General features: G+C 37.7%; 2 protein-coding genes and 2 long non-coding RNA genes across 5 annotated transcripts; 2 read left to right on the forward strand and 2 right to left on the reverse strand.

Annotated features, from left to right (window-relative positions):
- Window positions 1-286: 286 nt before the first annotated feature.
- Window positions 287-1817, reverse strand: LOC112012175 (uncharacterized). Of its 2 annotated transcripts, none has more exons than XR_010627321.1 (3): window positions 1748-1817; window positions 1478-1607; window positions 287-1316 (listed from the first exon to the last, which is right to left on the reverse strand). It is a non-coding gene; the product is annotated as an uncharacterized LOC112012175 (long non-coding RNA). The 2 variants fall into 2 exon arrangements; XR_010627322.1 differs by having other exon boundaries at window positions 1742-1789.
- Window positions 1818-2829: 1012 nt separating this feature from the next.
- On the reverse strand, window positions 2830-3735 carry LOC136065721 (uncharacterized). The gene is made up of 2 exons (XR_010627323.1): window positions 3265-3735; window positions 2830-3019 (listed from the first exon to the last, which is right to left on the reverse strand). It is a non-coding gene; the product is annotated as an uncharacterized LOC136065721 (long non-coding RNA).
- Window positions 3736-7904: 4169 nt separating this feature from the next.
- Window positions 7905-9527, forward strand: LOC112026404 (uncharacterized). The gene is made up of 2 exons (XM_024059089.2): window positions 7905-8710; window positions 8798-9527. Exons 1-2 carry the CDS (start codon window positions 7905-7907, stop codon window positions 9525-9527), a joined length of 1536 nt encoding a protein of 511 aa, XP_023914857.2.
- Window positions 9528-10172: 645 nt separating this feature from the next.
- On the forward strand, window positions 10173-11793 carry LOC112026403 (uncharacterized). The gene is made up of 2 exons (XM_024059088.1): window positions 10173-10797; window positions 11165-11793. The coding sequence occupies exons 1-2, from the start codon at window positions 10173-10175 to the stop codon at window positions 11791-11793; spliced, it is 1254 nt and encodes a 417-aa protein (XP_023914856.1).
- The last annotated feature ends 2208 nt before the right edge of the window (window positions 11794-14001 follow it).

The following is a 14001-nucleotide window of genomic DNA, read 5'->3' on the forward strand; positions in this document are numbered from 1 at the left end:
GTCTATATCAATAACCTGGTACTCACTGTCTTCCAAGCTCTTCAAGCTCTTTGCTTGGTGCCAACTTTGTGCAAAACTAGGTGCTAACTCCTAGATTATCTTTTCTTGTTTTTGTCCTTTGGTTCTTCTTTTTCCAATATTCCACACGTGCCCTCTTTGGAATTGCGTTGTCTGCTTCATATCATTGATTTAAGGATATAGTAATGCCTTTATCAGGAAACAAAATCCCAATTTCACAAGATAAGTAGTGCCTACCCAAAAATCACTTAAATACAAAAGAAATACCTACAAACAAGCACACAAATATTATATATATACATATTTTTTTTTTTATAAGTAATGAGACTTATATTCATCATGAAAAAAAAAAAAAAAAACGCAAAATAGCCATTAAGGTGTTCATGATGGTGAACACAAAAAACAGCGAACCAAAGCAACAAAAAAAGAAAAAAAAAGAACTTAAGGGGTACTTCTAAGGGTAGAAAATAACTCCTCCAAAGTAAAAGAACAGTTTGAAGATCCCCAGCATTTAGCCCATTCAAAAAGAGTATTTTGACAGAGCGCTTGTAACTGAACAAGCTCCTCTCCAAAGCCTTAAAAGAGCACGGTTTCTTTCCAACCAAACAACCCACATCAAACACCCAGGAACCTATTCCATATGTCCGAAACAAATTTCCCCAACCAATTACTCCAACAAGACACCAAACTCTCCACAAAACCTAGCATGACCCATTAAATACCAAAAGCTTGTAACATTTGCACCCACAAAGAATAAGCTACAGGACAGTGAATGAGAAGATGGTCCACAGATTCCGCAAAACAGCAGCACATAAGCACCTATTCGCCAAAGGGAGGTCCCGGAGCATCAAATTATCCAAGGTAAGAATCCGACCATGGGCTGCGGTCCACAAGAAGAATGCCACCCCCTTGGGCACCTTGACTTTCCAAATCTCCTTTCATGGGAAACAAGAAGGAGATGTATCCCTGATCTTATGATAGAAGGACCGAGTATCAAACCTAAATTCCCATTAAGGCGCCAATGGGGTCTATCACACCAATACCTCTAGGGATCCGAGCCTCAATGAGATCTAGAAAGAGAAAGTAGCCTCAAATTCCCTCTCATGAAAATTCCTATAAAAACTCACATTCCAACATCTACTTCTCCCATCCTCATGATGATCCAACAAGTCAGAAATATAGGCTTCCTTGTCTCTAGAACACGCATATAACTGAGGATAGAGCATTTTAAGAGAGATATCCCCAACCCACCAATCATGCTAAAAACGAACGCGAGAACCATCGCCCAAAGTACCCACCTATAGGTAATCAAAGTTTTATTGAATAAAGAAAACATCATGTTCATGATGGTGAACACATGCTTCAAAAATTACAAGTAACATATATATAACGTAGAACAATTCAACACAGCAAAGTTGACATAGTTTCCAGCAAGGCCTGTAGAGAAAAGTTCACATACCTTACGGAACACCAATATATCAGCCAGAGGAATTGATAGTGTCATCTTAAGAGCAACATCTAGTGCATCAGAGAGTGCTCTATCGCCATATAGTTCAAACACACAAAGTTGACATAGCTTTGAGCAAGGGCTGTCAATTGGTGGTGACAAAAAAAAATCAGCTTATCACATATATTTTTCATCAAATACAAAATATTTAATAACACTCAACCTATGTGCTGCGTAATTACTTATTATTATATAATCCAAACCACCAGTACTAACTCTTACTAATTTCAACTATACTGTGCCAGAATATTAATATGGCCAAACTCTGAAAGCTGGATCTTTCCGTATGCTAAAAAAAAAAAAAAAAAAAAAAAAAAAAAAAAAAAAAAAAAAAAAAAATCTTAAGTTGCATGTGTCAGTTGTATTAATTATTTCCAACTAGGTTGACAAGTTTGACTGTAATTATCTGTTGCTTTAGTCATTTTTATGTTGGTTTATATATCAGTGTTTACTTCTTTGGTTTTCATAAATGATTATCTAAACCTGTTTAGCTATGAATTTGATAACACCCAAATATATTATTAAATTTAAGGGAAATTTTTTTGTAAATTAGTTTTGATTACAGGTGATGTGGAGGCAGGAGGTGAAAGTAAAAGAGCCATAGCCTAAGTGCAGGAAAAACTGAGATTAAAGCAATAAGTGAAGGTCGATCTAAATAGAAAGTGAGATACCTTGCACCAAAAGATGGAGATCAATTGTCAGCATATTAAGGATGACATGCAGTGATGTGAGCAGGAAATATCTCGTCTCCAATTGTCTTTGAATTTCAGCAATCTGCATCATCTACCAGATGTTTTCTTCACAGCTGGACTAGATGGGGATTCAAAATCAGATGTTTAGGGACTGAGTTTATCTCTGGGTTGTTTTTCGGCTATGGTTCATATATTGAATTAGTTTGTTGTTATCAGGGTTGGTTGCTGTTCTATTGAATTTGTGCTAGTCTTTTTTTCTTAATGTGAGTCTTTCCTTTGAGCAAAAAAGAAAAAAGTTCTTCATATGTAGCAATTGAGGAAAAGCTGAACCCATGGTTATTGACTTCTGTTCTTCCTTAAATAAATTTTGTTGGCTTTAGATTAAAAGCTTAATTTTCCAACATGAAAATTATGAAACTACAACTCGAGAAATATTGGACCTGCAAAACCACTCTAGTGACACCTCTATCCAAGGCTATTTGTTTATTTTACCCGGGTCCATGTATCAGAATTGGGATAAATGTGAATTAACAGTCTTGATTCTTCAATTGCTTCAATACCCTCTAACAACAAAGCTTGGGCTATCATTCATTTACTAAAGCTTAAGGCAACTTAAATTAAGGACACAAATCATAACATAGGGATATCAAATCATTTCATAACACATTTGCTTTCTACATTGTAATTAAAAGACAAGTAGTTTTTTCTTTGGCTAAATGAAAATTAAAGGCATATGTTGCAATGAATCCACCCCAGCAGCCAAGATGGAAAGTCAGTCTTATTTACCATAGCTTCTGAACTTCTGCACTTAAAAAAACAAGTACAGATAAGATTAATGCAAAATACAAAACAAATTTAGTTGCAAATCTATTCCTACTCTAGTTGCAAATAAAAAGTTGATGACTTTGAGTCACATTCTAGCATGTGCAGTGGTAGTACAATTTCTTAGTCCAAGACTAAACACAAGCATACTAAAATGAATATGTAGAACATCTAACATATGCAAAATGAACAAAGGACTATACTAAAAATATTCAAGCTGATCACCTGATCGACCTCAAAGCTCAACCTCCTACACCTCAGCAATGTCGTCCTTGTCCTCGTCAGTGAGTGCAATATCTATAACTTCTGGGGCGGCCTCTAGTGGTGGGACGTTAGCTTGCCTAGGCCAACTCTTAGTGTGTAGTGTCACCCATAAGCAAAGGGACACTAGCACAAGAAAGATTAAGGCCAAGAATACCATCAGGAGAATGATCTTGACAGAGTCCTTGTAGGAAGGATCAGAAAGGATGAATAGCATTGCAGGAGTTGGGGAAACATTTGGTACTTGGGTCAGTTGGGTGGAGCTATTGAAAGTTGGTACTAAAGATGACATTTTGAGACTAGAAGAAGAAGAAGAAGAAGAAGAAGACGAGATGACCGTAGAAGAAGAAGAAGAAGAGATGACCGTAGAAGAAGAAGAAGAGATGACCGTGTTAGTAGTTCTAACTGACGAGATGACCGTAGAAGAAGAAGAAGAAGAGATGACCGTAGAAGAAGAAGAAGAGATGACCGTGTTAATAGTTCTAACTTCTAAGAAATCTATATCATTTATTAAATAACAGTAGTTAATAAAAGCAGTTCCAATTTTCGTATAAAAGACAAAAGGAAAAAGATAAAAATTTGCTTAAAATAGAAATGATTATAAATTAGAAGCAAGAGTAAAATTGGTTCCAGATTTTTCCTACTGTCCAAAATGTAAAGAAATAAGTATACCCTATACCCTTTTATAAACTTGGAGAAACGTGTTTGAATAAGTATAAAAATTAAATTCTTTTGAAATATCTGGTGAGCTATATAAATAAGTATTTAGGACATTCATACAGTTTGGCTAAAAAACTATGGAAAATTTTTAACCGTATACATTGAGAAATATGAAGTTTATATTATACTATATCTACGTCCCAAGGTGAAGAGATGACCGTGGTAGTAGTTCTAACTTCTAAGAAATCTATATCATTTATTAAATAACAGTAGTTAATAAAAGCAGCTCCAATTTTCTTATAAAAGACAAAAGGAAAAAGATAAAAATTGGCTTAAAACGGCAATACATGTAAATTAGAAGCAAGAGTAAAACTGGTTCCAGATTTTTCCTACTGTCCAAAATGCAAAGAAATAAGTATACCCTGTACCCTTTTATAAGCTTGGAGAAACCTGTTTGAATAAGTATAAAAATTAAAATCTTGAAAAAATATCTGGTGAGCTATATAAATAAGTATTTAGGACATTCATACAGTTTGGCTAAAAAACTATGGAAAATTTTTAACCATATGCATTGATAAATATGAAGTTTATATTATACTATATCTACGTCCCAAGGTGATTTATTACGCAGTTCCATTTGAATTTAAGTATGAATTTTCTTGATGAACTTTTCTATACCAATTCATTTCACTTTTTTGTTGCCATAGATATCTGGATATTTTTAACCAATAACAAAATTAATTGTTTGGTCATGATATTTTCATTTTGACCAACAGTAAAATAATCATTTCCTCAATATGGATAAATTCAACAAAGAAAAAGACCTTATTTCTCTTAGTTGAAAACACAAAACATTTATTGTAATTCATAATTGTAAAGTTTTACCTATATCAATAGAAGTGCATCAAAGATCAAGATATCGACAAAACAAGTATAAATTTCATTTCTATCCATCTTATAGAATTCAAATCCTCTTCTAGGACTTTTTTTTTTTGTTGCTATTCCATTTAATTGAATCTGATTATTGTTGATACCCAGTTTTTATAAGAAGGGCCTAATGGTAGGAAAGCCCAGAACAGGTCAAAGGAAATAAAGAAAGGACTAAGGAATAATGGCAGGAACAATGGGGCCATGCCCCTAAGGCCCAAAGAGAAGGAACACCTATAAAGAAAAGGGTAAGAAATAGAATACAATGGGCATGGGCAATATGGAAGAGCCAGCCATGGTAAGATGACCCTCTCCAAAAGATAAGAGTACGGGCCCGAATGAGCCCAAAAGAAAGGAAGAGGAAAAAGGCCCAATGGGCTAGTCCAACATGAATTAGTATAGATCAACATAAAAAAAAAACCCTGAAAGGCCTACGGGCCCAAAAGGGGAGATGGGTCAAGCCCAACTAGCCCACACTATCCTCATGAGGGGCAAACATAGGTAAAGAGGCCTAAATCCCAACAAAGGATGAAACAAGACAACATTAGGTGGTAGTGGTAGAAACCGCGTAAGAAAGAAAGAAGACAAAAATGTGAAGCAATAAGACTATAATAATATGGCTGGAGCACAACCAACCTGTACCTAGCCAATGCAAAGGAGTGGGTCCATGTTCAAGGGAATTAAAGAGGGTGTGGTTTAGTGGAGGGGGAAAAGGGTTTATTTCCGGTATCCAAGACCTTTTTTGGAAGGTGCTATGCTAGGAAGGCATCTTTACCCAAAATAGGTAGCAAACTGACAAAGACCATTTGATGCATGCTGGAGAGATAGATAGAGAGAGACTCGAGGTTTTACTCCTCAAAAGAGAGGGAAGGGTCTACAGTAGAATGGAATGGATATGAATTTGTCTTGAGATGGGTAGTGGAAGAGAGAGAAAACACTAAGCATGCCTAGGTGAAGTGGAGGTTGAATCCATATGGCCAAAATGGTAGTGGGCATCTTTGAGGAGTGTTCACTGCAGACAAAAATGGTTGGTAAACAATGAGGGTAATAGGGAGAAATCACGTAGACTTGATCCTATATAAATAGGAACAATGGCCATAAGAGGAAGGGAGAGCGACTAAGGCAAGCAACACAGAAGGAAATAAGAGAGAACATTTTCTTTCTCTGTACACTTTTTTTCTCTCCGTACTAGTATAGTACATCTTCCCTTTTCCCATTCTCCGGAGCTAGTCTCCTCACCGTCCTTGGTCCTCTCACCGGAGCTAGTCTCCTCACCATCCCTTCCCTTTTCTTTTTTTTTTTTTCCTTCCTAACCTTTTGCACCCCTTAAACAAACATTTTACACCCTTACCCATCCCGGTGTTTCAGAGTCTCCAATATGGAGGTCTTAAATCTGGTGGCCAGAACAGAAAAATGTTCATGCCAAGAAAATAGAATAGAGCTCCCTCCAAGCCAAAATACCAACCGACCTCCAGATCTTATCCTTCTAGCCAAAATCATAACCTCCAAAAATATTAGTTACAATATGATAAAAGATGTCACAGTTAAGGCTTGGAAGCCTGTGTTCCCAATGGAAATTAAAAGACTCAGCAAAGAAGTTTTTATGTTCATTTTTCACCGAAGTAGACCTTCACAAAGTGTACTCGAGAAGACCATGGTCCATCAAAGGAGGCCATTTAGTGATTAAGAGGTGGAGTCCAGAACTTACATGGCAGGAAGTAGATTTTTCTACATCTTCAATATGGGTCCAAGTTCATGGACGACCTCCTCTCTGGAGAACAGAGGACAATCTAAAAAGGATTGGGTCTAGAGTGGGCTCAGTCCTGGAAGTTGATTTGACAGGTGAGCCGGGTGGTGCATGGAGAAAGTTCATTAGGCTCAGAGTTGAAATGGACATAGCCAATCCATTATCCCCAGGAGTTTTCCTCCCTCGGCCAAACAGAAAAGATTTATGGATTGATTTAAAGTATGAGAAAATCGCAGATCTTTGCTATTGTAATGGTATCATTGGGCATAACCAAAAGAATTGCTCAAATGAAGTGTTCAAACTCAAGAACCCATATGGTTAAAGGTTTAAGGTTGTTGGTCCTTGGCTCAGAACAGATAATGAGGATATTCCTGATGAAATTGTCGATGCAAGCACAACGGCAGACTCAGCTAGCCTCTCAAACCAAAGCAATAAGCCAGCCAATGGCAACCACAGTTGGCAAAAGGCCGAGAGCAACCACATTAGCGATAATGGCCAAGGAAGTGACACGTGCACACCTAAGGACAACATGAATATTGTGAGCAAGGACGATGCAGGGACGGTTTCCGTGAATCCAGGAACAAAGCTTGCACAGCTGACTGCTGACACGCAAAGTTTATCCGTTCAAAATGTGTGACGAGGAATCTAATTCTTTTGACACCAGTAAAAATTGGGCTTCATAAAAGTCCCAACATTGCTGAGCAATATCCCTCACAACATCCAGGCCCATCTTTTGACCCAATAAGTAACCACCTGCCAAACCCACCTCCAAGCAAGGAACAATTATATCAAGACCCAAACCCAATCAGCCCAAAAACAACTCCTAACCCACAGCAACCCCTTAACACCGATCACTCCAACCTAATCTCTCAAAATCCCCAAAACCAAAATACACCCACCATCGTCTCTGAAGATGCCTCTCTCGAAACAGATACCTCTCTTGCCATAAAACCTTCCCAATTTCTCACAGAAGCAAAGACCATAAACCTTAAGAGGAAGACTTCAAAACCGGTGCTAGACCACTTCTCAAAGAGGCTAAGATAGCAATCAAGGGTTTAGAGCCGATTTACTTCGACCCAAGTTCAGCGTCTTTCAGTCCGAGCTCCAGACTGGAATCTTTTATGTTGGAAGAGAGAAATGACGCCGAAAATCATGGTGAGCTCCTTCTTAAGCCAATTCTCCCTTTCATTCCTATGGTTTCTGATTGTGTTTTCTCTAACACTATTAATACGGCCGAGGAGGTAGGCCTTATCATGCCCCTAAAATCACCATGAAAATACTGGGTTGGAACTGTCGAGGTATTTGCAATGCCTCGACAGTTCGAGCCCTTGGGGCTCAAATAAAAGGGGCAAGGCCTAATGTGGTCTTCCTCTCTGAAACTAAAGCTAATGCAAATAGGATGGAGTCTGTTAAAAAATCATTAAAGTTTGATTTTTCTTGTGTTGTTGAGGCTAAAGGAAATGCAGGTGGTTTATGTATTATGTGGAAATATGGCGTGGATTTAAAAGAAGTGGAATTTAATAAGGATTTGATTGCAGTTAAGGTCTTTGACCAGTGTGTTGAATTGTTGTTAGTGGGCTTTTATGGTCCATCGTACCATTCAAAGAAGAAAAAGGCATGGGGAAATCTGTTTGGCATTTTTGAAGCTCACCAGAGGCCATGGGCTGTCATGGGAGATTTTAACTTTATAGTTAATGAAGAGGAACAATTGGGAGGTAACAAGGGTGGCTCCTCATCGGTAAATTACCTTAAGGAATTACTTTTCGAGCTTAATGCTGTGGATTTGGGGTACTCAGGGAACAATTTCACATGGGCAAGAGGAAAATGGGGCAAAGCTTCTATCAAAAGAAGGCTTGACAGGGGTGTGGCAAACATATCTTGGAGGCTTGCTTTCCCAAGGGCAACCATCACACATTTAGGTGCTATCAAGTCAGACCATGCACTAATTTTGTTGGATACAAACACAAGTGATAGCTTTGCTCACAGGCCTTTTAGGTTTGAGGCGATTTGGTTGAGGGATGATAGATGCAGTGATGTCATTGAGGAAGCTTGGAAAGGAAAAGTATCAGGCTCAGAGTTTATTAAACTATACAAAAAGCAAGTTGCAACTAGAGAGGCCCTTTGCAAATGGAATAAGGAGGTTTTTGTTCGCTGCTAAGACAGGATAAACTCTCTTCTCAAGAAAATAAAGGATGTCCAAGAGAGGCAACCTTCACATGAAAATGGTCTTCTAGAAAATGATCTTCAAACCGAGATCTCTGAATGGCTCCTCAGAAGTGAGGTAGTTTGGAGACAAAAGTCTAGGGAATTATGGCTCAAACTAGGTGATAAAAACTCAAAGTTTTTTCATCTATCCACCATCATTCACAGGAGAAGAAATAATATTGATGCAATTAAAAACGATGAAGGATCATGGATCCATGAGTCTAGCCAAATCAGAGCCCATTTCCGTGATAATTTCATAGACCTTTTTAAAGAAGAAGTTTGTTTCCCTAAACACCTTGATCACTTGGTGCTGCCTTGCATCACTAAAGAAGAAAATGAGAGATTACAGTGCATCCTGACCCCGGAGGAGATCAAAGATGTTTTGTTCCAGATGCAAGACCAAAAGGCCCCAGGCCCCGATGGTTTCCCGGCTCTATTTTACAAACAACTTTGGCTGACAGTGGTAAACGATGTCGTAAAGGCAGTAACGTCATTCTTCACCATGGGATCAATGCCAAAAGAGGTAAACAGCTCCTTAATTGTCCTCATCCCTAAATTATCTAACCCTACCTCTGTCAATCATTATAGGCCAATTAGCCTATGCAATGTGGTCTACAAAATTATCTCAAAACTCTTGGTGGAAAAGCTTCGGCCTTTGCTGGATAAGTTGATCTCCCTTTCCCAATAAGCTTTTATACCAAATAGGTGGATAGCGGAAAACCAAATCATTGTTTAGGAATTACTCCATAGTTTCAAGACTCGAAAGACAAAGCCAGGTCTCATGGCGATCAAGCTTGACCTTCAAAAGGCATATGATAGAATGAATTGGAAATTCTTGTCTACTGTTCTTCTGCACTTTGGATTCAATGAAACTTTCACAAACTGGATCATGTCTTGTGTATCTTCAGTCTTGTTTGAAGTGGTTGTAAATGGGGGTAGGTCCGTGGGCTTCAAGCCAAGTAGGGGGCTTAGGCAAGGGGATCCACTATCCCCTTACCTTTTCATATTGGGTCAAGAAGTGCTATCCAGACTTATAGAGCATGACCTTAGGCTTAGAAATGCTGTTGGCATAAAGCCTAGTATCAATGGTCCGACTATTTCTCATGTTATGTATGCCAACGACATTGTGTTGTTCTCAAAAGCTTCCAGAAAAGATGCAGAAAGCCTAGTGAAAATTTTGGAGAAGTATTGTAAGTGGTCAGGCTAAGCTATCAATAGAAGGAAGTCGGGGGTTTTTTTCTCAAAGCATACCCATAGCCAAGTCCGAAGGTCTATAAAAGGCATCCTCCAAGTTAAAAATCTAAAAAAGGAAGCAGTCTACCTAGGAGCGCCAATGTTCAGGTCAAGGGCTCCTTCTAAGGACTTCGCGTTCCTAGAGGATAAGATTGCAGCAAAACTATCGGGTTGGAGGAGAAAATACCTTTCTTGGGCAGGGAGAAGGACTGTGGTAAATTCGGTGGCGATGTCAACACCTATCTACTCTATGTCCTCGTTCTCTATTCCAAACAAGGTGTGTGATAGAATGGATGCCCTAACTAGAAGGTTCTGGTGGATGCCGAACAAACGTGAAGGTAGATTTATAGCCTGGAAAGATTGGGATAGCTTATGCTGTCCAAGAAGTGAGGGTGGTTTAGGTTTCAAAAAATCAAAAACCATGAATTCTGCCTTACTGGCAAAGTTGGCTTTGATGATCACAACCAAAAGAGATAGCCTCTGTATGAGGATTCTCAGAGCTAAATATAGGGTAAAAGATGAATGGCTGAGGTCGGAAGCATCGAAACATGCCTCCCCTGTTTGGAAAGCTATAGAGAAAGCTAGGGAAGTGGTTCGGAAGGGAGCTTGTTTTATTATTGGTGACGGGGAATCAGTTGATGTATGGAAGGACCTATGGGTACCCTGGATTAATGGCTTCATCCCCACACCAAAAGATGGATCAAATTGTCCAATCGGATATGAAGGTATCTCAACTCATTGACCATGAACAGCATAGCTGGAGAACATCCTTGCTACGGAATATCTTCAACCCCACATCAGCTCTAGCTATTCTCTCCATCCGCATCCCTTCTACACCGTGCCTAGACAAGCTCATGTGGATTCCAGACTCCAAAGGTTTATTTTCTGTCAAATCAGCCTATAAGGAAATGCCGCCAAACACCCCTTCCCAGGCGTCCTTTGTTGTAAATTGGTCCAAAATCTAGAAAATAAGGGGTTCCGAAAGAATCAAAATGTTTCTCTAGAGAGTTGCTGCCAATACACTTCCCACAAGGGAAAATTTGATGACCCGAATGGACATTTCTAAGCCATGGTGTGTTCTCTGTAATCAAGAGGTGGAATCTGCCTCTCACCTATTCTTCAAATGTCCTGCGGCCAAGGCGCTCTGGTTTGCAGCATGTTGGGGCTTCAGGTCAGAAGATGTTCAGTTAGCACAGCCTTGTGACGTCATTAAGCTCATACTAGAACCACCAGAAACCATTTGTCAAGCACATGATCTCTGGCTAGTATCACTTAGGATGGCGCTCACCCTAGAGGACATATGGTGCATCCGTAATGCAGTCATTCACCAAAAAGGTCCCACTGACCTTCAGGCATCCATTGGCAGAATTGGGGAAAAGTTTAAGGAATGCACAAGAGTTTTTTCTCATCCTCAAAACTCTTTAATAGTACAACTGGAGAGCCATTGGTCCCTACCCTTGTTGGAATTTATCAAGCTTAATATGGATGCAGCTATTGATCAAAACACCTCAGCCCTTGCGGTAGTAGCAAGAAATGAACAAGGAGCGGTTCTAATGGCCTGGTCCAAGACTATACCAAAGAGATCACCAATTGCAGCTGAAGCTGAAGCTATCTTGTGGGCACTGCATCTTGCCAAAGGCGAAAACTGGAGGAAGATCATTGTGGAAAGTGACTCAAAAATCTGTATTGACGCTATCCTTGACCACACGGCCTGCCACTAATGGGCTATCTCCTCTCTTGTGTCTGATATTGGCTGTTAGAATTTTCTTTTCTTTCTTGCTTGTTTTTTTGGGTTAAAAGAAGTGGAAACGCTGCTGCTCATGAAGTAGCAAAGTACACAATTCAGTCTTGTTCTTCTTTTTCTTTTTTTGCGGACAATCTCCCAGCCTATGTGGCTTCTGTTTGTTTAGGAGATGTCCTGGCTTTGTCCCTTTCTGGTTAGTGAAATATATTGAAGTTTATCAAAAAAAAAAAAAAAAAAAAAAATTAAGAGAGAAAAGAGAAAGAGTGAAGTAAGACTTAGGAAAGTAGTAGAGTGAACATGGTAGAAATAGCATGCATCAATGGACAATCTTTGTCCCCTCTCATGCAATAAACTCGCTATTTGTAATTCCAACAAAACAAGAAGTAGCTATCTAGACACATTCTCCAAAATGCACAACTTTTTGGCTTAACCCAGTAATAATTTTGTCCAAGTTGGGGTTTGGACTCTTTAGTTCAGTTCCTACGAAAAACTCATTATTTATATTTTGCTGTTTTAACTACATCTAACCGCTAATTGTTTTTTGACTAATCTTTCTGCCATAACACATATATATGTATATACCTGCACTTACACATACATACATACATACATACATACATATATATATATATATATAAGAGAGAGAGAGAGAGAGCGAGAGAGAGAGATGGGTTCAAGTTACATCTAATGTAATTCTAAAGAGTTATACATTTTTTAAATCATTGGATTTAAGTAGATCCAACTGTCAAAAAAATACCCTCATTAATGCTAATATTTTGATTAGGATCTCATTAATTATCTATCATTTATTATATTTTATATCTATCTTTAGACCCAAAAAAAGTGTTATATTTGACTCTCTCTCTCTCTCTCTACGTTTCTCTTTCTATCTCTTTCTCCTCCACTGTTGTTCCACCTCCATGGATAGATTGCCAGCAGAAGAAGGAAAAAATAATAATGGAAATGCTTAAGAAGTGAATCCCAAAACAGCTGCTTAAGGAACATTGGATGACAAGCAGCATATATATATATATATATATGAGATAGATTCAAGTTACACATAGTGTAACTCTTAAAAAGTTACACATTTCTTACACTGTAGATCTTTAAAAGATCTAGTGGTTAAAAAAATATTATTAAATGTTATTACTTTCCACTTTATTGTCGAATTAATACTAGCATTGTTATTACCTTTTTCTAACTATTGATTTTAATTAGATCTAATGGCTAAAAAAACACTATTGTCCACATCGGTTTGACTAATTAAGAATATATTTTCTCTCTCTTTATTCATTAAATTCTAAACCATTTTTAGCACGGTGAGAGAAAATTAATTTTCTTGGTTTTTTTTACTTTTTTAGTTTTTCTCACTCTCCTCACATTCTTATCCAACTTACGGCTTCTCTATTCCCTGATCTCCACAACCAGCCAATATCCACATATTTTTTGTTTGTTTGTTTGTTCTTTTGCTTACTTTCCAATATTGGTTTTTAAAATAAGAACTATTTCTAATGGTTTTCATTGTTATTTAATAGTGAGCTTTAATCCTTGTGATTACATGAGATTTTATTAGTTTTAGTCCTTTTCTTTTATTTTTTTTTCTTTTTTGTAGTACTTATAAGATCTACAAATAATTGATAAAAAGGCAAAGTTAATTTGCTTCCCATTAATTTCTTTTGGGATGTATTTTATATATGCATAGATTTACATGAGATCCAAATATGTAGATTACAGTTGTTTTGAAAGTTCGGATTGCACAAGTGTATTACTTCCGTGAGATAATATTTGGCTTGGCTAGAGTTATATGAAGTTTGAACTACTCTGTAGTTTTCTTTAGTTTTAGACGTATTCTCACTTAAGAGAAACCAAATAAAAGGACTCTTTAGTGATAAGATTCAATAAATATAGACAATTTTATTTATTTATTTATTTATTTTTGGATTACTAATTTCACATTTAGATAAGAACTATCTCACTTCATTGTCAAGGGTTAGGACTCTAACGAGTAAAATATTTAAATTTTTGGCCTCAATTCGTTTTACATTAATATCTAAAACTAAATTATACTTCAAGATTTAGCAAACTAAATTCTACATACAGCTCCATTGAGTTGTGTGGATCAAAGGAGAAGAAAGACGTGAGTGGTCTAGAGAGAGAAGAAAAAGATGGGAAAGGTGGAAGGAGT

This window comes from Quercus suber, unplaced genomic scaffold, assembly GCF_002906115.3.
Source record: "Quercus suber isolate HL8 unplaced genomic scaffold, Cork oak 2.0 scaffold_1097, whole genome shotgun sequence".
Classification (NCBI taxonomy): domain Eukaryota; kingdom Viridiplantae; phylum Streptophyta; class Magnoliopsida; order Fagales; family Fagaceae; genus Quercus; species Quercus suber.